This window comes from Polypterus senegalus, chromosome 16 (assembly GCF_016835505.1).
Source record: "Polypterus senegalus isolate Bchr_013 chromosome 16, ASM1683550v1, whole genome shotgun sequence".
NCBI lineage: Eukaryota > Metazoa > Chordata > Cladistia > Polypteriformes > Polypteridae > Polypterus > Polypterus senegalus.
Genome location: NC_053169.1, coordinates 51,329,111 through 51,352,512, shown reverse-complemented (window position 1 = coordinate 51,352,512; position 23,402 = coordinate 51,329,111). Strand labels below are relative to the sequence as shown.

At 42.0% G+C, this 23,402-nt stretch overlaps 1 protein-coding gene across 2 annotated transcripts in view; it reads left to right on the top strand.

Annotated features, from left to right (window-relative positions):
- heatr5b (HEAT repeat containing 5B) overlaps positions 1–23,402 on the top strand; it is a 121,793-nt gene that overhangs the window by 6,007 nt on the left and 92,384 nt on the right. For both annotated transcript variants that reach the window (XM_039737848.1, XM_039737847.1), the window contains exons 2-4: positions 4,242–4,444; positions 5,550–5,761; positions 6,227–6,335. In XM_039737848.1, the coding sequence (XP_039593782.1) occupies positions 4,319–4,444; positions 5,550–5,761; positions 6,227–6,335 (447 nt within the window). In that variant the 5' untranslated portion in view covers positions 4,242–4,318. The remainder of the gene's footprint in view (positions 1–4,241; positions 4,445–5,549; positions 5,762–6,226; positions 6,336–23,402) is intronic.

Below are 23,402 nucleotides of genomic sequence, written 5' to 3'. Positions count from 1 at the left end.
GTTTGGCTGAATGACCTGTTCTTGTCCAATTGTCTTTAATGTTCTAAAGATGTCAGTGAAGAGAGGAGCAAGCTTGTTGATTCTACAGTCGCTGTTGCACAGATCTTCTGTAAAACCTAGTAAGCTTGTCAGGGAAGGATGACTCTGAGTGAGTACTGGGAGGTTTTTTATATACTGTATATATATATATATATATATATATATATATATATATATATATATATATATATATATATATATATATATATATATATATATAGTTACTGCTGCACTTGGGTCCCAATCCCATCGGGTTGTGGGGGCTGCAATGTGCTGTCGGTGCATGCTCCCAACCTAGTAATAAACTGAAGCTTCTCCATACAACTCCACAATGGTGAGAATATAACACCCATCCTGCTCTGCCTTTACTGGCTTCCAGTGTCTTATAGGATTGAGTATAAAATTCTGCTCATAACCTACATAGCTTTAGATGGCTGTTGCACCCAACTACGTGAGTAACCTCTTCCATCACCATGCTCCCGTTTGCCCAATATGGTCGATTGATTCTGGCAGTCTTGTTGTGGCCCAAACTTACCTTTGCTGTATGGGTGACAGAGCCTTCAGTTTTACAGTTGATTCAATTCATTGCTTTTGAAAAACAACTTAAAAGTAATTTGTTCAGGATGGCTTTTGTTTCCAAATTTATACACTTTTTCTAAATTTTAAAGCCAATAGGACATTGTGGTACAGAAAGGCCTCTGATTCAGAACTAATTCCAAACAGGCATACTTTAGACCAATAGCATTCTAATGTGACACATCCCCAAGTTACTGCCTTATTTTCACACCTGTCCCCAAAACCATTTGTTGAGTGAAGCTTGCTGGCTAGGTAGTTTGGTCTCCTTGCAGGGGAGAAAGAGTACAAACTGTAGAGAATCATTGCCAAACTGGTTTTAGGCACTTCCCCCAACACTGTCATAAAATTCCTCACCCAAAGTTAGTCCTAAAGATTGGGTTAGACATGAAAGAATTGCTGCTGTCATCAATGAAATAAAATTTAAAATTATGTTTGCTTTGTCTGACTTACAAATAAAGATATATAAAATATTTATCAACTTACATACAAAATTTCATACCACAACGGCTTTTTACTGATCCTAACATTCTGACCCTTTCAGTTTACCTCTCTGTCCATGTGCTCAGGGTGGTTTGTGTTTACATCATAAAATATGTTATGTTCAGGTTTTTTTGTTTATTGTCTTTTATTTCTATGTTTTAAATATCCTGTATTTATCGGAATTTAGTTTTTTAGTCGGATATTATTTGTATCCAATGTTATGTATGCCCTATTGTTTTTATGAATTTTTGTGAAGTGCTTTGAGCATGGGAAAGGTGCTCCATAAATAAAATGTAGTATTATTTTTATATGGAGGAGTTATTTTTGGCTGAACCTGAAACTCCAGTTTTGTTTTTGTGTTTCCATTTAGTGTATCCTATTGCATTGTTAAGCCAATTCTTGGCCTATTTGTAGTTTGGCTGTTTCTTTTTGCTTTGTGAATACTCCTTGGTTCTTTGGTGAACCAAGGCTTTCCATTGTAATGAATCGCAGGGAGTGTAAACCTCTTCTGATATTAGATGTTATATAGTGTCTGTCAACTCATGATTGTTTTCACAAGTGTTTTTTAAAGACATCACAGTCAGTACAATGTTAAATATATTGCACTGTTTTAACTGCCTCAGCTGACCGTGAGCGTATAGATTTTCTTACTGGTTTGCTGATTCCAGCCTTTGCTTATTACCGGGTAATAGCACTAGCATAACATAGTCAGAATTACACAGTAGTGTGATTAAAGCTGTCTATGCAACCTTTATAGCACAGTGGCAGTGATCCAAAGCCCAGAAGTAGTATTTTTTGTGTGGGTGAGCCATTTGTCTTTATTTCAACTTCAGTTGAATTACTTTTTAGTTGCAACTCTCTTATGAAGATCACTTCTGATGAGAGTTCTCTCAAGTATAGATGGGTGTATCAGGGTCCCAGTGGTTTCTGCCACTTATGAGCCCATAACGTTATTAAGGACCCAACCCACCCACAACATGAACTGTTCATACTTCTGCCATCTAGGAGATGCTATAAGAGCATAGCAGCTAGAACATCAAGGCTAAAAGGCAGTTTTCTCACTTATGCCATCAGGCTTGTAACCCATCCTCTACCCCTCCCTTCAGCACTGCAGGCTAGCACGTGTCTGCAGGATGGAAGGCCATCTTGAGACTATACAGGTAGTCCCCAAGTTATGGACATCCGACCCATGACTTACGAATGGGACTGCAACTGCGACGCATGCACCTCAGTAACTGCCACTCCGTCATCTTTGGCCTGGGGACGCTGCAAGCGGTGGCTGGAGGGAGCCTGGAGGGCGGCGATTTCGCTGCTTGCGGAGTGTAGAGTCCCTCGGGGCGGCTCCCGACGGCAAGTGGTGACCCGTGGTCCATAGTCACCGGGGCCACAGCTATCACTCATGTGCAGGATGGAGGCTTGATGGGGCGGTTCGCTGCCCCAACCACCACGCCAACGCAGCTACTGCTCCCGAATGGACGCAGGATGGATAGAGCAGAGGGGGGTGTTTCACTGCCTGCCCACCACACACGGCTGCCCCGTTCGTTGTCGATGGGCGGCTGGTAATTCTGCAAGCGGTAACCCGGTTGTGGTTGAATAGAGGCCATTGAAGGTGAACAGGGCGGCGGGGGGTAGCATTGTAGTGTGCCTCGAGTGGCAGCATTGTAGTGTGCCTCGGGTGGCTGCCTGTTGAATGGGGGTGGTGGTGGGCGATTCACTACCCACCTTTGGCCGCACCGTGTTCGTTCTCGGTGGGCGGATGCTGCAGGCAGCATACTATTGGGGAGGAGACTGTGTGGTGGGCAGGTGTTGAACTGACCCTCACCACCCCCGTTCATTCTCAATAGCAAGCCTGCTTGTACGGTTACGCACATAGCAGGAAGTTGTCTCTTCTTAGTACATCAGAAGTGTTGACGAGGGGTGCCTTCCTGCTGTGATCGCGTGTACAGTGCTGTGCAGAAGAGCTCATCTTAACCTTTTGTCTTCACCCTTCAAGAATATCTCTGAAACATAAGTCTGATGCCAGTGCAAACCACCACCTTGAAAATAACTCTGAAACAATAAAAGGTCTGATGAAACTCCATCATTCATTGGCAGACCACCTTGGTTACATTCGGTCAACAATAGCATTTATTAAAATAATTTACCTGTTCCGACTTGCATAGAAATTCAACTTAACTACAAACCTACAGTCCCTATCTCGTACATAACCAGGGGACTGCCTGTATACCTGCAGAGCTTAAATTGAAATTATTTGCACGTGCACTCTTACTTCTGTTTGTTTTTGCATTTCTTTTGCAACCAAGTGTTTTTGTTTATTGTTGTGTTTTCTTGTCTGTTGATGTGTGTTCATGTTTATTGCTGGAGGATTTGCACAATAAGATTTTCATTGTACTGAGTACATATGACAATAAAGTTGAAATTGAAGTTCTTGTATGTTGTAGATTGCTTGCTTTTGCTCTTATTCTTGAGCATAGGAAAGGTGCTATATAAATATAATGTAGTATTATTATTATTACTATTCTTGTGCTGCATAAATATATAACAAACCATTTGTCTCTCTGCTGGAGGAAAGGACTAAATTTTTTTGTTTTCTAAAGACTTCTACAAAACATGGGGCACACTTGTTCCACCCCCTGTTTTATTTGTACCATGGTTTATTGACGCTGTTTTGGTGGTTAGTAGTAGCCTAGTTTCCAGTTTAGAAAATACATATAGTTGTTTGTTTTGTTAGTTACTCCACAAAATACTTTTGTGTTGCTAAACTAGACAGTATGTATGAAAACCACCTTTTTAAATAATTGTGATGTAAACAAAATCCAGACTGTCAGAGCACCCTGAAATGGTAATGGGAGTGCGAATAACCTCAACCTTTAGATTACACTGGTATCTGCCTTTTTTATATTATAACACGTTCCTATGGTAATGTTTTACCAGTATATTATATTGCTTTAAATGATCACGTGAAAGCTTTATTAATGAATGTTTAGTTACAATTTAAATTGAGTTGAGCAGGCAGAATAGTTCATGTTGATGGTGGAAATCATTGATTTGCTAAGGTTTCCTCAATGCAACACATTTGTCCCTTTTATTGCAGTACCCCTTTTTTTGTATTTTAATCATTTTCCCCATTTCTGCTTTTTTTATAGGCCAAGATTAACGAGAAGTGCCAGAAGTAAACAAAGCATTTAGCTGCTTGTGGTTTTGTGGTACACAGAAAGGTGGTATGGAGTTGGCACACAGCCTGTTGCTAAATGAGGATGCTTTGGCTCAGATTACTGAGGCGAAGAGGCCTGTTTTTATTTTTGAATGGCTACGATTTCTTGACAAAGTACTTGTGGCAGCTAACAAGGTATGGTGTTCAAATCCACCATCACTGACTTTCATTAATTAATTTTAAGGTGCAAGACAATTGGAAATCTAAGTGCAAAATAAATCATCTTTTTGTTTCCACTAAACACTCTAAATTATACTGGTTTCCTTCCACAGTCCAAATACTCGCAGGCTAAGCTGATTGGTGATGTTAAATTGTCCCCTGCTGTGTTTTTGTGTTTGTTCTGCTTTGGACTGGTATATATTGAATGTAAATCAGCAGAAAAAAACCCTTTTACAGAAGTACATGAAAGGAATGTAGGATTTATACTGTAATCTAATACTAAAGATGCTGGATTAATTAAATTAATCTTAATGTTGAGATAGATTAGGGTAGGGCAGAATACAAGTACTGGACAAGTACCGAAAGCCCAAAGTTTTAATCAGTGCTGTACCAGCATTTTGGTATTTTAAATACCAGAAGTAAATGTCTGCTTTTGACTCCAGCCTCTTTCCCCAACACTTGATGGAGTAGCCTGAAAAAAAAGTTTATATGTGCTGGAGAATTCACATAACAAATGCTTCAGCACAATTGAGACTTCACGGTGACCACAATCTCCCTCCCCATTGCTTTACCACAACTGAGACTTCACTGAGTTAAGTCATTGCTTCAGTGCAATCGTGACTTCACTTTGGGTGTTTCTGTACCACCCTTTCAAGGCACATATTATGCTATCAAGAAGGAAGCAGTGCATCATGTGATTTGATGGTGCAACACACTAAGGGTTTGCACAATTGTGTGGTGCAGTGGGGAGCTGGAGTTAGACATGGGGTGTTTTTCATTATCCGTTATTTGCTTCTGAACCTTTTTGGTATTGGTACTTGGGTACAAACACTGGTACTGATATCTTAGTCATGATTCTAGTACGTTTGAGAACTAAGCTAGGTATAAAGCAAGTAACCATCTGCAAGTCAGGATAATTAGCTCGGAAAGACACGGCAGGATAGAAAGATGTATAAATTGAATGATCATTATTAGACATGTCTCAGAATTGATTTATTTCTTGAAAATCCTTTAGTCTATGTAGTCCTAAGAAACCAGTTAATTGTTATATGCCTTAGGCTGTTAATCTATTTTATTCTAGGTTGACGTGAAGGAAAAGCAAAAGAAGCTGGTAGAACAGCTGACTGGGTTGATCAGTAGTGCTCCTGGTCCCCCTACCCGAAAACTGCTGGCAAAGAACCTGGCCACTCTCTACAATATTGGCGATACATTTACTGTATTCCAGACGCTGGACAAGTGCAATGACATCATCAAAAGTAAAGATGACACACCTGCTTACCTACCAACCAAGCTGTAAGTTGAATCTGCAAAGACATGCATGGGAGCTTGACAAGTTCTTTGCCACAAAACTTCAGATCACTTCCATTTGGAGAGAAACAGAATGAACGTATTTATTTTTATAGATGCTGCCTATATTAAAGGAAAGAAATGTAATACTTCTTGACTCTAGAATTCTAAATCAAATTTGACAACAATTACCATTAACAAGTTTCCTTTTGGGGAGTCCCACAAATATGGAGAATGGTAGATGTTTCTTAACCTAAACATACCCAAGATTATGAGTAGAGAAATGCAACTTTATAAACCTAGTTAGTAACTAGTAAATGTATGGGTGAGTGTAGTATTTCTTACTCTGATATTATTGAACAATTTTTATATGATCTATTCCTGTTTCTCTTGACTGTTTTCTTACTTGATCCATTTTATTTGTTCAATGATCATGTTCATTTGCATTATTGCTTTTTGTTCGTAAAACAGAGCTGCAGTAGCTTGTGTTGGAGCATTTTATGAGAAGATGGGCCGAATGCTTGGCAGTAGTTTCCCTGAGACAATCAACAATCTGTTAAAGGCTTTGAAAAGTGCTGAGGTAAGATGGGCTACACAATAACCCCAATTTGCTTCAATGTTGCATCATTCTTTCAATGTGTAATCCCTCTACTCATAACATTCTGAGTAAACACAATGAGCAATAATTAGTTCATTCTGTAAGGTGCTTGCTTTTTTAGTTTAATAAACAGAAAATGTTTTCACATGTCTGCATGCTTGGACATTACTAACTCTTTTCCTGCCTTGTTCCCACTGCTATGATGGTAGACCCTGTCTCTTTGTAACCATGAATTGAATTAAGCCGTTTTGAGAATGTCACATTATGTTATGATGCAGTAGAGGTACTGGTCCATATTACTTCTTTAATGTTCCATCATAATTCTATATGCTTTTACTCCATCTTTAAAACTTTGTCCGTTCTGTTTTGATGAAACCATGGTTTATACTGCAGCTGGCCTCATGATTTTATGTTTTGGATCCTGTGTCAAGTCACATTTTGCATATTCCCCTAATGTCTATGTGGGTTTGACTAATGGCTCTTTGCCCTGAATTGAACTGGTGTACACAGTAGGGTTTATTCCTTCCTACCTTGCTTACAATGCTGCCAGAAAAGGTATGGTCTCCAGCAACCCTAAAATTGATTAGTTAGGTATCAGACAGTTGTGTTATCAAAATGAAAATTTTCTGTAATCTGAAATCTTACAAAAAAATGAAGTGCTAGGCTGGCAATTGTATTTGTCTTTTGATTTTAACTTGCAGAATTCTTCATTTTGTTATTATCTGGAGATATAATGTGTTTCCTTGTTTGACATGTTGGGGTTTTGCTGCTTGTTGTTTGATAAAGCATTACAATATCTTACTTTCCCCAAATACCTTGTTTTCATTCAATGCACCCATCGAACACCAAACACATTGTTAGTCTGATAACAATGCAGAAACATGATCTCTCCTGCTTTGCTGTCTCTCTTTCACATTTTCCCCACCCTCTGCTGCTTATTTCCCTACTTCAAACTGATTTATTTCTTTTGCAAAAGCCAGTCTTTATTCAGGATATAAGTGCTATAAATTCAGAAATATATACAGGTTCCGGTCATAATATTAGAATATCAAGACAAAGTTGATTTATTTCAGTAATTCCATTCAAAAAGTGAAACTTGTATATTAGATTCATTCATTACACACAGACTGATGTATTTCAAATGTTTATTTATTTTAATTTTGATGATTATAACTGACAATGAATGAAAGTCCCAAATTCAGTATCTCTGAAAATTAGAATATCAATTAAGACCAATGCAAAAAAAGGATTTTTAGAAATGTTGGCCAACTGAAAAGCATGAACATGAAAAGTATGAGCATGTACAGCGCTCAATATTTAGTTGGGACTCCTTTGGCCTGGATTACTGCAGCAATGCGGCGTGGCATGGAGTCGATCAGTCTGTGGCACTGCTCAGGTGTTATGAGAGCCCATGTTGCTCTGATAATGGCCTTCAGCTCTTCTGAATTGTTAGGTCTGGCGCATTAAATCTTCCTCTTCACAATACCCCATAGATGTTCTATGGGGTTAAGGTCAGGCGAGTTTGCTGGCCAATCAAGAACAGGGAAACCATCCATCCATCCTCTTCCACTTATCCGAGGTCAGGTTGCGGGGGCAGCTGCTTAAGCAGAGAGGCCCCCGACTTCCCTCTCCCCGGCCACTTCTTACAGCTCTTCTGGGAGAATCCCAAGGCATTCCCTGGCCAGCTGAGAGACATAGTCCCTCCAGCGTGTCCTGGGTCTTCCCTGGGGCCTCCTCCCAGTTGGACGTGCCCGGAACACCTCACCAGGGAAGCATCCAGGAGGCATCCTGATCAGATGCCAGAGCCACCTCATCGGACTCCTCTCGGTGCGGAGGAGCAGCGGCTCTACTCTGAGCCCCTCCCGGATGACTGAGCTTCTCACCCTATCTTTAAGGGAAAGCCCAGACACCCTGTGGAGGAAATTTATTTCAGCCACTTGTATTCGCGATCTTGTTCTTTCGGTCACTACCCATGGCTCATGATCATAGGTGAGGGTAGGAACGTAGATTGACTGGTAAATTGAGAGCTTCGCCTTAAGGCTCAGCTCTTTTTCACCACGACAGACCGATGCAGAGCCCGCATCACGGCGGATGCCGCACCGATCCGCCTGTCGATCTCATGGTCCATTCTTCCCTCACTCGTGAACAAGACCCCAAGATACTTGAACTCCTCCACTTGGGGCAGGATCTCTCCCCCAATCCTGAGAGGGCACTCCACCCTTTTCCGGCTGAGGACCATGGTGTCGGATTTGGAGGTGCTGATTCTCATCCCAGCCGCTTCACACTCCGCTGCGAACCGATCCAGACAGAGCTGAAGATCACGACCTGATGAAGCAAACAGGACAACATCATCTGCAAAAAGCAGTGACCCAATCCTGAGTCCACCAAACCGGACCTCTTCAACACCCTGGCTGCGCCTAGAAATTCTGTCCATAAAAGTTATGAACAGAATCGGTGACAAAGGGCAGCCCTGGCGGAGTCCAACTCTCACTGGAAATGGGCTCGACTTACTGCCGCAATGCGGACCAAGCTCTGACACCGGTTGTACAGGGACCGAACAGCCCTTATCAGGGGGTCCTGTACCCAATACTCCTGGAGCACCCCCCACAGGGTTCTCCGAGGGACACGGTTGAACGCCTTTTCCAAGTCCACAAAACACATGTAGACTGGTTGGGCAAACTCCCATGCACCCTCCAGGATTCTGCTAAGGGTGTAGAGCTGGTCCACTGTTCAGCGACCAGGACGAAAACCACACTGTTCCTCCTGAATCCGAGGTTCGACTATCCGACGGACCCTCCTCTCCAGAACCCCCAAATAGACTTTTCCAGGGAGGCTGAGGAGTGTGATCCCTCTATAGTTGGAACACACCCTCCGGTCCCCTTTTTAAAGAGGGGGACCACCACCCCAGTCTGCCAATCCAGAGGCACTGTCCCGATGTCCATGCGATGTTGCAGAGGCGTGTCAACCAAGACAGTCCTACAACATCCAGAGCCTTAAGGAACTCGGCATATCTCATCCACCCCCAGGGCCCTGCCACCAAGGAGTTTTTTGACCACCTCGGTGACTTCAGTCCCAGAGATGGGAGAGCCCACCTCAGAGTCCCCAGGCTCTGCTTCCTCATTGGAAGGCATGTTAGTGGGATTGAGGAGGTCTTCGAAGTACTCCCCCTCCCCCAACACTGACCGACAACGTCCCAAGTCGAGGTCAGCAGTGCACCATCCCCACCATATACGATGTTGACACTGCACTGCTTCCCCCTCCTGAGACGCCGGACGGTGGACCAGAATCTCCTCGAAGCCGTCTGAAAGTCGTTCTCCATGGCCTCTCCAAACTCCTCCCATGCCCGAGTTTTTGCCTCAGCAACAACTGAAGCCGCATTCCGCTTGGCCTGCTGGTACCTATCAGCTGCCTCCAGAGACATACAGGACAAAAAGGTCCTATAGGACTCCTTCAGCTTAACGGCATCCCTCACCGCCGGTGTCCACGGGTTCAAGGATTGCCACCACGACAGGCACCAACCACCTTGCAGCCACAGCTCCGGTCAGCTGCCTCAACAATAGAGGCACGAAACATGGCCCATTCGGACTCAATGTCCCCCACCTCCCTCGGGATGTGGTCAAAGTTCTGCCGAAGGTGAGAGTTGATGCTACTTTTGACAGGGGACTCTGCCAGCCGTTCCCAGCAGACCCTCACAACACGTTTGGGCCTACCAGGTCTGACCGGCATCTTCCCCCACCATCGAAGCCAACTCCCCACCAAGTGGTGATCAGTTGACAGCTCCACCCCTCTCTTCACCCGAGTGTCCAAGACATGTCTCTTCCAGGTCTCACTGTCATTGCCCACGTGAGCATTAAAGTCTCCCAGCAGAACGAGGGAGTCCCCAGAAGGAATGCCCTCTAGCACCCCCTCCAGGGACTCCAAAAAGGGTGGATACTCCAAACTGCTGTTCGGCGCATACGCACAAACAGTCAGGACCCTTCCCCCCACCCGAAGGCGGAGGGAGGCCACCCTCTCGTCCACCGGGGTAAACCCCAATGCACAGGTTCCAAATCGGGGGGCAATAAGTATGCCCACACCTGCTCGGCGCCCCTCACTGGGGTCAACTCCAGAGTGGTAGAGTCCAGCCCCTCTCAAGGAGATTGGTTCCAGAGTCCAAGCTGTGCGTCGAGGTGAGTCCAACTATACCTAGCCGGAACTTCTCGACCTCGCGCACTAGCTCAGGCTCCTTCCCCTTCAGAGAGGTGACATTCCACGTCCCAAGAGCCAGTTTCTGTAGCCGAGGATCAGACCGCCAAGGTCCTCGCCTTCAGCCACCACCCAACTCGCACTGCACCCAACCTCCTTGGCCCCTCCCATAGGTGGTGATCCCATGAGAAGGGGGACCGACGTTACCTCTTTGGGCTGTGCCCGGCCGAGCCCCATGTGTGCAGGCCCGTCTACCAGACGCTCGCCATCGAGCCCCACCTCCAAGCCTGGCTCCAGAGGGGGGCCCGGTGACCCACGTCCGGGCAAGGGAAAACATCGTCCAAAGTTTTCTTTCATCATTGGAGGTTTGTTGAACCGCTCATTGTCTCATCCTTCAAGTAGGACCAGTTTGCCTTGGGTGGCCCTACCAGGGGCATAAAGCCCCGGACAACATAGCTCCTAGGATCATTGGGACATGCAAACCCCTCCACCACGATAAGGTGACGGTTCAAGGAGGGGAACCAGGATACCATAGTCCTTAAACCAGGTACTGTTAGTTTCGGCACTTTGTGCAGGTGCCAGGCCCTGTTGGAAAATGAAATCTGCATCTCCATAAAGTTCGTCAGCAGCAGGAAGCATGAAGTGCTCTAAAACTTCCTGGTAGACGGCTGCATTGACCTTGGACCTCAGAAAACACAATGGACCAACACCAGCAGATGACATGGCACCCCAAACCATCACTGACAGTGGAAACTTTACACTGGACCTCAAGCAACATGGATTCTGTGACTCCCCTCTCTTCCTCCAGACTGGGACCTTGATTTCCAAAGGAAATGCAAAATTTACTTCCATCAGAAAACATAACTTTGGACCACTCAGCAGCAGTTTTGTCTTTAGCCCAGGCGAGACGCTTCTGACGCTGTCTCTTGTTCAAGAGAGGCTTGACACAAGGAATGCGACGGCTGAAACCCTTGTCTTGCATACGTCTGTTTGTGGTGGTTCTTGAAACACTGACTCCAGCTGCAGTCCACTCTTTGTGAATCTCCCCCACAGTTTTGAATGGGTTTTGTTTCACAATCCTCTCCAGGGTGCAGTTATCCCTATTGCTTATACACTTTTTTCTACCACATCTTGTCCTTCCCTTTGCCTCTCTATTAATGTGCTTGGACACAGAGCTCTGTGAACAGCCAGCCTCCTTAGCAATGACCTTTTGTGTCTTGCCCTCCTTGTGCAAGTGGTCAATTGTTGTCTTTTGGACAACTGTCAAGTCAGCAGTCTTCCCTATGATTGTGTAGCCTACAGAACTAGACCGAGAGACCATTTAAAGGCTTTTGTAGGTGTTTTGAGTTAATTAGCTGATTAGAGTGTGGCATCAGGCGTCTTCAATATTGAACCTTTTCACAATATTCTAATTTTCCAAAATACTGAATTTGGGACTTTCATTATTTGTCAGTTATAATAATCAAAATTAAAAGAAATAAACATTTGAAATACATCAGTCTGTGTGTAATGAATGAATCTAATATACAAGCTTCACTTTTTGAATGGAATTACTGAAATAAATCAACTTTGTCATGATATTCTAATTTTATGACCGGCACCTGTATGTTCATGCCTGAGCACCACCATTCTGACAATCCACCACATTCATAGCCAAGAGATTAGTGGCAGTCAGATGGTGGTTTAGCTGATTTCAATAGCATCTACTTGCAAAACAGATGGTACGTTTTAGGACATCAATGCAGTAAGTATGTTTAAATTGATTAAAAATTAGTCATATAATCTATACTAATAAACGGCAAAGCCCTCACTGACTGACTCACTCACTCACTGACTGACTGACTCATCACTAATTCTCCAACTTCCCGTGTAGGTAGAAGGCTGAAATTTGGTAGGGTTATTCCTTACAGCTTCCTTACAAAAGTTGGGCAGCTTTCATTTCGAAATTCTACGCGTAATGGTCATAACTGGAAGCTGTTTTTCTCCATTTACTGTAATGGAGATGAGCTTGAAACCCGTGGGGGCGGAGTTTCGTGTGACATCATCACGCCTTCCACGTAATCACGCAGTACGTAGAAAACCAGGAAGAGGCCCAAAAAGCGCTGAAGAAAACATGCATTATATAATTGAGAAGGCAGCGAAACAATAAGAAGCAAGCGAGTGACATATACAACCATATTCATGAGTTCTGCTGCTTCGGAAACAAAGCACGATGTAAACCTAAACTTTAAATTAAGTTCATAGACAGGCTGTCGCTGGCGTTTGTAATTTAGTGCCTACCCATATAAGGCCGTCCGTCAGCGGCAATCCAATAGCAAACTGCCACGGGTAAATATTCACGGGTGAAGGACTGTCCTTATGCAGAGGAAAATGAGATGGTCAGGGTGGTGTTTGGCACAAACTCAGCGAAACTGCGAGAGAAAGTTTTAAGTGCCGGGACTTCGGTAACATTAGATACAGCCATGGACATAGCACGACATGGCACCAGCACAGCTGGGAAACTTCGATGCATGTAAACCGAGCGGCTCACATGAACTGACGCAGTGCACAGACAAAAAGCAACAGTTCCAAAGAGCGCTGAGTAAAAAACGAATTACACAATTGAAAAGGCAGCAAAAAATATGAAGCGTCTGATACATACAAGCATATTCATAAATGCAGCTACTGTGGAAACAAAGCACACGGTGGAAAAAGTCAATGTCCCGCTAAAGGAAGGCCGTGTAAAAAAAAACCCGTGCATGCAGTGTGTCGGGTCTCAGATAAAGAAGAAGACGAGCTGTTTATTGATGCAGTAAGAAACGAATCGATGAATGAAACCTGTCATCTTTACAACGATTGACAAACACGGAATGTAACTTGAACACAACACATCCTACAAATACGAACCTACATGAAAGAAATAATGATAATCAAATCCTTGATGACAGCAACACTCAGTAAAACTCACAAAACAATTACTGTATATTGACAGTCATGTTACGTTATTTTTAAAATGTTCCCTTTTCTTTTTCATAGCTTCTTTAACACACTACGTCTCCGCTGCGATACACGGGTATATATATATGTATATATATACCCCGATATACATACTCGAATAATGGATACTTTATTCGCCATCAATGATTGTTTTGGTAAAGCCATACTCAGTGTATTCATTAGATGAACGGTAAAAAAGTAAGAGCGAGGGGAGGATGACTTATTGAGGCATGCAAGCAAAACCACAATAGCACGCGGGCTCGATGTACGAAAAAATATATCTTTTCAAGTTCTATTTACTCCATATGTGTCTTTTTATGGTTCTTCTCGACTTACCTGCTGCTTTCGACACAATCGACCACGACATCATGATCTCCCGACTCGAATCCTGGGCTGGTGTATCTGGCTTAGCCCTCGACTGGTTCAGGTCATATTTCTGCAACAGAACTCTCAGAGTCATGCTAGACGATTTTTCATCTGAATCAGTCCCACTCCCATGTGGGGTCCCCCAGGGTTCCATTTTAGGGACACTGCTTTTTTCAATCTACATCCTGCCTTTAGGTGCAATTTTTAGAAAGCATGCAATTTCATATCACCTATATGCTGACGACTGCCAAATTTATTTCTCCCTCAAGCCAACTGACTCCACCAAACCTCTCCTCGACTGCCTATCTGACATTAAGGACTGGCTGGCTGTAAACTTCCTTCACCTGAACGATTCAAAACCGAGGTCATTGTTTTAGTCCCGACTGCAAACAGGCTCCACCCCTTGGCCTCGTTTCTCTTCCCATTCCTGTAACTTCGTCTGTCTCCAATCTTGGAATCAAAATGGATACGTTCCTGAAAATGGATGCTCAAGTCAACAGCACAGTAAAATCCTGCTTTTTCCATCTAAGGCGAATCGCCAAACTCAAGCCTATTCTTTCTAACCACCTCCTGGAATCAGTAATTCATGCATTCATTATGTCTCGGCTTGACTACTCTAATTCCTGCCTTTTTGGTATCAGTAAAGCCACGCTTTCTAGACTCCAACTGGCTCAAAATGCGGCTGCAAGGCTTCTAACTGGAAGTAGCAGAATCAACACATTTCACCGATTTTGAAAACCCTACACTGGCTGCGGTTAGATTCAGAATCGATTTTAAGATTCTCCTCCTAACCTATAAGGCATTAAACGGTCTAGCCCCGCCTATTTGAGTGTCTTGCTCCATTGTCACAATCCCCCTCGTGTTCTTAGATCCACAGATCAGCTGCTCCTAACCATTCCCAAGGCACGTTTTAAAGCTCGTGGTGAAAGGGCTTTCTCCGTCTGTGCACCCAGGCTCTGGAACTCCCTGCCCTTAGTGGTTAGGCAAGCCCTTCAGTCGCCACATTCAAATCTAAGCCTAAAACGCACTTCTTCACATTGGCTTTTAATTCTTAACCTGTTTCATTTTCCACTTGCCTTTTGCTATTTTCTCTATTTTATTTGGTCCCTTGACCTGTTTTAGTATCTCTGTTTTAATTCTCTCTTAATGTTTATTTTTAATATTTTGCTTTTAGTCCTGCTTGTTGTAACTGTACAGCGCTTTGGTCAGTTGTAATGCTGTGTTTTTAAGCGCTCAACAAATAAATATGGTATGGTATGGTAAACTCAAGGCACGCAGGCAGCATCCGGCCCGGCGTGTAATTATATCCGGCCCGCGAGATCATTTTATATACTGTACTAGCAGAATACCCGTGCTTCGCAGCGGAGAAGTAGTGTGTTAAAGAAGGTACGAAAAAGAAAAGGAAAAATTTTAAAAATAACGTAACATGATTGTTAATGTAATTTTTTTGTCATTGATATGAGTGTTGTTCTCATATCTGTCTATCTATATCTATATATCTATATATCTATATATATATATATATATATATGTTATTCTATCTATCTATCTATATCTATATCTATATCTATATCTATATATATCTATATCTATATCTATATCTATATCTATATATATATATATATATATATATATATATAGCAAAATACCAGCTTGGCAGCGGAGAAGTAATGTGTTAAAGAAGGAAAGAGAAAGAAAAGGAAACATTTTAAAAATAATGTAACATGATTGTCAAAGTAATTGTTTTGTGTATTTGGTGGCAGCATCACAAAGTTATTTTCGTCTAGCTGCATCAGAAAATGTACCACAACGTCTGACACGCCTCCTTTTTACTGTTTTCTCACAGCTTGGATTGCTGCTGTCATATATATACACACACACACACACACACACACACACACACACACACGTACACATATATATATATACACATACCTATCTACATCATATATACACACACATACATACATACACACACACAAATTATATGATGTGTGTGTGTATATATATATATATATATATATATATATATATATATATATATATATATATATATATATATATATATATATATATATATATATATATATATATATATATATATATATATACACATACATATACTTGTGTGTATGTTTGTATGTGTCTATATGTGTGTGTATAGCTTTGGTCACTGAGTGCAAGGGAAAAATAATAAAATATAGTCTATAAGTTATTAAACAGTAAAACATTAACGTTTTAAGAAGTACAGGTACATTGAGCTGCGGTGGGTTGGCACCCTGCCCAGGATTGGTTCCTGCCTTGTGCCCTGTGTTGGCTGGGATTGGCTCTAGCAGACCCCCGTGACCCTGTATTGGATTCAGCGGGTTAGAAAATGGATGGATGGAGGTACATTGAGCACTACTGGAGTGGTTTGGGTAAACTACATTTTAAAGACTGTGTAACACAACAGGTAAGTAACTAACAGCAGCTAAAATGTATATGGATCATCTCTCGGTAGTAGATCCCTTTTGAAAGGCGCTACACGACGGCTGTGGTATAGAAATTACATTTTCTATGTGACCGTTCAAATTTGTGCCTCTGGTAATGTGCCTTACCGGCAATTAAAGAAAATTAGTTTTGTGTCCTCTGCAGTGTTAAGAGAGAAAGGCTTTGGTTTGGGATAAAAGGAAAAAAGTGTAAAGAAAGGAAAGTTGCCTTTTTCTTTTATATAGTATAGAGAGATGTGTTCGCTGGACGCTATGATCGCCTTTTGGGGACAGTCGCGGTGGGTCTTGTGTAGACTGGTGAGACGTCCCCGCCATTAATCGGCTGTGATGGCACTGTCAGTCCTCCACTCCTGTGCGTATCTTCATAATCCGAGCTGAGGACCTCATAATCGTATACGTGCAAAAGAAAGTGTGAATCGCCTTAATATTATTTTGCCGTGGTGTAGAAAAGGGGTCCCGTGTTTGCACTTGTCTGGGCTATAGCGCAGGGGGAGGAAGAAAAAAATTAAAAGTGCTCACTTTGACTTAAGGCAGAAGCGCAGTCAGCGTCTCAAAGGCCGGCACAGCTACGCACGCAGCGCTGGCTGCTCGACTTTTGCTGGGCAGGAGACCCCAGTTTTGTACACACGTTCATGATATCAAAAGTCTCAGCGCTCTTTGGAGGTCATTCATATATTATATATATAGCAAAAATACCCGCGCTTCGCAGCGGAGAAGTAGTGTGTTAAAGAAGTAATGAAAAAGAAAAGGAAACATTTTAATAATAACGTAACATGATTGACATTGTCATGAGTGTTGCTGTCATATATATTCCTGCCTAAATAAGTCACCCTCGCTTTCTCTTACTTTTTACCGTTCATTTAATCATGGCTAGTGGCGGAAAAATTATAAAATGGAAGGAGGATGGCTTTACCAAAACAATTATTGATGGCGAATCGATTATTCATAAAGCTTGAATTGGTGATCTGTTTTTCTGTGTTAACCTCATATTTTTCATACTTCTTCTCAAACTAAGGTGGTGCGAGGGTAAAATGAATCGGGATGCACTGATCAATGTAATCGGTGTACCAGGAAATCATGCATTGACAAAAGCTCCCTTTGCTTGTAAAGCAAAGTGTGATTAAATGCATTATTTTTAGCGCGTTATGGAGCACATGCATCAAGCTTCTCAGCTGTGCTTGTGCTAAGAAAAGGAAAGATTTTAAAATAACGTAACACGATTGTCAATGTAACCTTTTTAAGTAGTGCCTGGAGGATTCAGTGTGAGAAACTCTAGAGACAGAGTGTGTATTAACTTGTGGATTTTTCTGTGAGTATTTGGTGGCAGTGTGATTAGCAGCGGAGCTCAGCTCAGAGCAAAATGAGGTAAATGGGAGGGGTGATGATGACGTGACTCCCCACCCACCTTAACTGTCAATCCCCCACAAACACAGTCTCTCGGAATTTGCATAAGCACACCCCTTCACCTGCAATTTTAACTTAGTTACAAAGTGATCAAAACTCTCGTTTATATCCTCGTCCTCTCATTAAACTTGTATCCCGCATTACCTGTGGGCATGTGAAACGCCAGCGTAGCCTGTCTATGAACTTAATTTAAAGTTTAGGTTTACACCTTGCTTTCTTTCCGAGGTAGCAACACTCATGAATATGGTAGTATATGTCACTCGCTCGCTTCTTATTGTTTCGCTGCCTTCTCAATTATATAATGCATGTTTTCTTAAGCGCTTTTTGGAGGTCTTCCTGGTTTTCTACGCACTGCGTTGACAGTCAGTTCACGTGATTACGTGGGAGGCGTGATGATGTCACACGAAACTCCGCCCCCCACTTCATTGCAGCTCAACTCCATTACAGTTAACGGAGAAAAATACCTTCCAGTTATGAGCATTAGGCGTAGAATTTCGAAATGAAACCTGCCCAACTTTTGTAAGTAAGCTGTAAGGAATGAGCCTGCCAAATTTCAGCCTTCTACCTACACGGGAAGTTGGAGAATTAGTGATGAGTCAGTGAGTGAGTGAGTGAGTGAGTGAGGGCTTTGTCTTTTATTAGTATAGATTATTGTTATTAATGGCCCGGGGATATGAAGCACTGGTAACACAATAAACTACAGATCCCATAAAGCAGCGCTTCAGCTGCCTTGCCGAACACTTACCGTGTCCCCACCGTCTCTTCAGTCGTTTCCTTACTTTGCAAAGGAAGCAGCTTTCTCAGAGCTTCTGCGCTGTTTTATAAACGAACGATATATAAGAAAGTCCTTTTTCCTTGCCGCATGAAGCAGCCTTTTATTTAATCCACGGTTCTCCGCTGTTTCATTGTTCATTTATTACGATTTTTATAGTTATTGTGTAGGTTTTATTTAATCCAGGGGTTCTCTTCTGTGTTCACTGGGTGTCTTCTTTCGTTTACGAGCTTCGCCAAGGAAGCAGCTTTCTCACAGCTTCTGCACTGTTTTAAAAACGAACGACATATAAGAAAGTCATTTATCCTTGCTTCGCTTTTTTTATTCATAAAAATATTCAGACAGTATTTCACCGCTGCGAAGCGCGGGTATTTTGCTAGTCTTTACTAATAAAAAGCAAAGCCCTCACTGACTGACTCGCTGACTGACTGACTGACTGACTCATCACTAATTCTCCAACCTCCCGTATTGGTAGAAGGCTGAAATTTGGCAGGATCATTCCTTACAGCTTCCTTACAAAAGTTGTGCAGGTTTCATTTCGAAATTCTACGCGTAATGGTCATAACTGGAAGCTATTTTTCTGCATATACTGTAATAATGGAGTTGAGCTCGAAAGCCGTGGAGGGGAGGAGTTTCGTGTGGCACATCATCACGCCTTACGTAGAAAACCAGGAAGAACTCCAAAAACCGATGAAGAAAACATACATTATATAATTAAGAAGGCAGCGAAACAATTAGAAGCGAGCGAGTGACACATAAAACCATATTCAGCGACTCACGTGAACTGACGCAGTGCGCAGACAAAAAGCAACAGTTCCAAAGAGTGCTGAACAAAAAACGAATTACACTGCTACGCCAAATAGACAAACTACACGCTGTGCGCTAATAGTAGAGCCTTCGCCTCAAGCGGTGGCGTCTGAAGTTCGATTCCCGAGAGGGGATGTACTGAGTATGTACGTGTGCTTCCCGATTCATTTTAGCCTCACATCCCCTTGGAAAAGTATATCTTTTCAACTTCTATTTAGTCACCACGCCTCCCATGTAATTGACTGGCTTCCCATATAAGGCCATTCTTCGCTGCGTTGTCTTTATTGGTTTCCTTGCTTCAACAAGGAAGCAGCTTTCTCACAGCTTCTGCGCTGTTTTATAAACTAACGACATATACGAAAGTCATTTATCCTTGCTTCGCCAACGAGGCAACCTTTTTATTTAATCCACGGGTTTTGCACTGTTTTATTGTTCATTTGTTACGATTATTATACTTATTGTGTACGTATTTTACACATAGTTTACTGTTCAAGTACCCATTTCCTTTATTTAATCCGTGGCTTTTCTGCTGTTGTTTTGTTCGTTTATTACAATTATACTTATTTCATTCACTTTCTTTCAGGCAAAGAATGTTACGTTATTTTTAAAATATTTCCTTTTCTTTTTCATAACTTCTTTAACACACTACTTCTCCGCTGCGAAGCGCGGGTATTCTGCTAGTGAATTATATAAATTAACATTTGCTATTTAGATGTACAGTGTATCTATATTAATAAAAGTGAAAGCCCTCACTGACTGACTCACTCACTCACTGACTCATCACTAATTCTCCAACTACCCATGTAGGTAGAAAGCTGAAGTTTGGCAGGCTTATTTCTTACAGCTTAATTACAAAAGTTAAGCAGGTTTCATTTAGAAATTCTACACGTAACGGTCATAATGGTTGATAATGGTCGACAACATCCGCCATGTTGAACTTTCTTATTTATGGCCCCATCTTCACGAAATTTGGTAGGCGGCTTCCCTGCGCTAACCAATACCGATGTACTTACTTATTTCGATGGTATGACCCCACTGTCGGCTGCCATATTGAATTTTCCAAACGTCACTAATTCTCCAACTTCCCGTGTAGGTAGAAGGCTGAAATTTGGTTGGCCTATTCCTTACAGGTTACTTACAAAAATTAAGCAGGTTTCATTTAGAAATTTTATGCGTAACGGTTGACACTGTCCGCCATGTTGAACTTTCTTATTCATGGCCCCATCTTCACGAAATTTGGTAGCCGGTTTCCCTGCGCTAACCGAGACCAATGTATGTATATTTCGGTGGTATGATGCCACTGTCGGCCGCCATATTGAACCTTTCAACGGTTTTTGTTACTTATTGGCCCAGCTTCAAGAAATTTGGTACACAGGTTCCCAACGCTAACTGAATCCTACTTACGTACATATATACGTCAATAGCCTGCAGCTCGGTCACTGTGTGAGGTGGCGTTGGGTCTCCCATCCCAACGCCTCCCACATTGTTGGCTGCCTGCCTATATAAGGCCGTCCGTCGCTCCAGTCTCTACATTCCCTTCCTTGCTTCGCCACGGGATTTACGTCTCCCTGCTGATAACTACAGCCTTTTTATTTAATCCATGGCTTCTCCGCTGTTTTATTGTTCGTTTATTACGATTATAGCTATTGTGTAGGTATTTTAGACTTACTTTACATTGTTCAGGTACCCATTTCCTTTATCATTCCAACCGTACCCCCATTAACATGTCTATCGAGGTGATCACCATCGATCAAAGAACTGTCACTTACCGAGTGGTTTCCATGACCGGAGATGGCACCTGCCTTTTCCATTCTCTGTGTTACATATTGCACGGCCATATCAGGCTCACTCTTGATATCCAGAGGAACATTGTGTCTTATTTATTGAATGACTGGGACAGGTTCAAGGTGTGGACTGATGACGGTCCTGCAAATACTGTTATAATTGAAACAAACCCTGAAACTCAAACCGATTATGACAGCAGCAATCCAAGCTGTGAGATTTGAGGCAAGATTGCTTTTCACATGGCCAACTGTATGTTGCATGCTCAAGAGTAAGCTCAGCGCACAGCTTGGTCATATTACAACCGCAGGGCCGAACTGACAACGTGGTATACAAAGAGATCCTTAACAAATAATTATTGGTATATTTTCCCTCAGTTTAAAAAGGTTTACTTTTCTTCTTAATTAAAATTTTAAGGCAGTACTTCTCCGCTGCGAAGCACGGGTATTTTGCTAGTATACCATATGCTGTCTTGTCAGTGTCTTCTCTCCTTTTTTACTTATTTTTATTTTAAAAAATGAGCATTGTAATGGAATGCTGCTTAATTAACTAAATTATTATAGACACAATCATTTTACTTTGATATGAAGACAAAGGAGAAAAACAAAATTCTAAACCAAAGAGATAGGGGAAACAAGAAATACTAGAACCAAAAATATTAACCTTTTAAAACTATGATAAAATGATTAATAACATGAAAACATTAATCACAGGCTCAGCATACTTATTCTACAATTATTAATTAATTCTTGCCATATTTAAAAAAAAAAAATTTGGACATATCCTCTTAAAATGAATTAGATTTTTTTTCTACTTCAGTTAATACAGAATGTTATTTTCTGAATTGTAGATGATGGGCTGGTATTCTTCCATTTGAGCAAAATTAGTCTGTCCTTGTAGCATAGTATAGGTTATTACAATCTACAGGTAAAAGTCTGTTACAACGAACTGCCAGGGATCTAAAAAATATTTCGATGTAGTGAAAATTTAATTTTAATGAAATTCTGCATTTGTCACTATAGTGCTTTCTTTAACTTACATTGAGGCATTTGCAATCATTTTAGTAGCTTCTTTCACATTAATTTTAATCTCCTCCTGTCTACAAGTTATGCTGATGAGAATTTTTCTCAGCATTTCCTTGCGATAACACACTTTTCAGGGTGCGAATGATGCCCAAATCCAATGGCTGAAGCACTGAACTCAACGCAAACATCTAAATGTGGAAGCATGTTGTGGGCAACACAGTTCTCAATCAGAAGCCGAATCATCCTTTTATTCTGCTTAATATTGTGAGATTTCTGAATTCTTTTGGGATACCCCCCCCCAACAGGGCGACACGCCGAAATGCATCCTGAAGCGCGATTGCCGCGTCTGTGGAAGATTGTTTGTCCGTTGCCGGGGCAGGGCGACAGCAGTCTCACAGCACTTCAGTTAAGTGCCACAGAAGCAAATCCTAAAAGATCATGGTCACGCTACAGTATAAGTCCCTGTCTTGCACCCCAAAACATGAGACTGAGTCTCAGTACTTTAGAAAAACCAGGTTTATTCAGTTTGAAGCAGGAACAGCACGGTTATTTATTGTAGCGTGATCTGCCACTCTCCTATACACAGACACAGCAATCAGGCAGGGTTATGGCCTACATTTACAATGTTCCTTGCATCACCCATCGATTATTTTCTGTTTGCTTCGGTGAAGAGCCGCAGCAGAGCAATTGATGAACATTGTGGACTTCGGGACACTCTTCGGCGTGTTGTTCAATTGGGTTAGGTACCAAGAGAGTTTAGAAACCTCACATTTTCTTGAATGAGTGCTGCGTTAATAGGAATGTTTCTTGAACGAGCATCACTGAACCACATAAAAACTGCTTTTTCAACGTCTTCAAATGCAGCAGTGTTTCTGTTTGGGGATTGTTGTGCACAACTGAGCTGCAGCCGCAGAACTAACTGCTCTGTGGATGATTCACTCAGGCATTTCAAGGTCTTTTAGGCACTTCGTTGTAACGAAAGCATCTGCTGAATTTATTTCGTAGTAACAAGATTTCTGTAGACTTGTGTCATATGGGGAAACTGTTGGGTCCGTAAAAATACTTTGTTGTAATGAAAATTTCATAGTAAAAGATATTCGTTGTAATGGAATTTTACCTGTATATATTTCTTTGCACTTTAATGCGATCCTGGAATACAAAAAAATATTTCCATTAATGGATTAGGAGAGATTGTAACACTGAGGCTCTCTGAGAAATGTGCAAAGATTTTTGTCCAAAATGA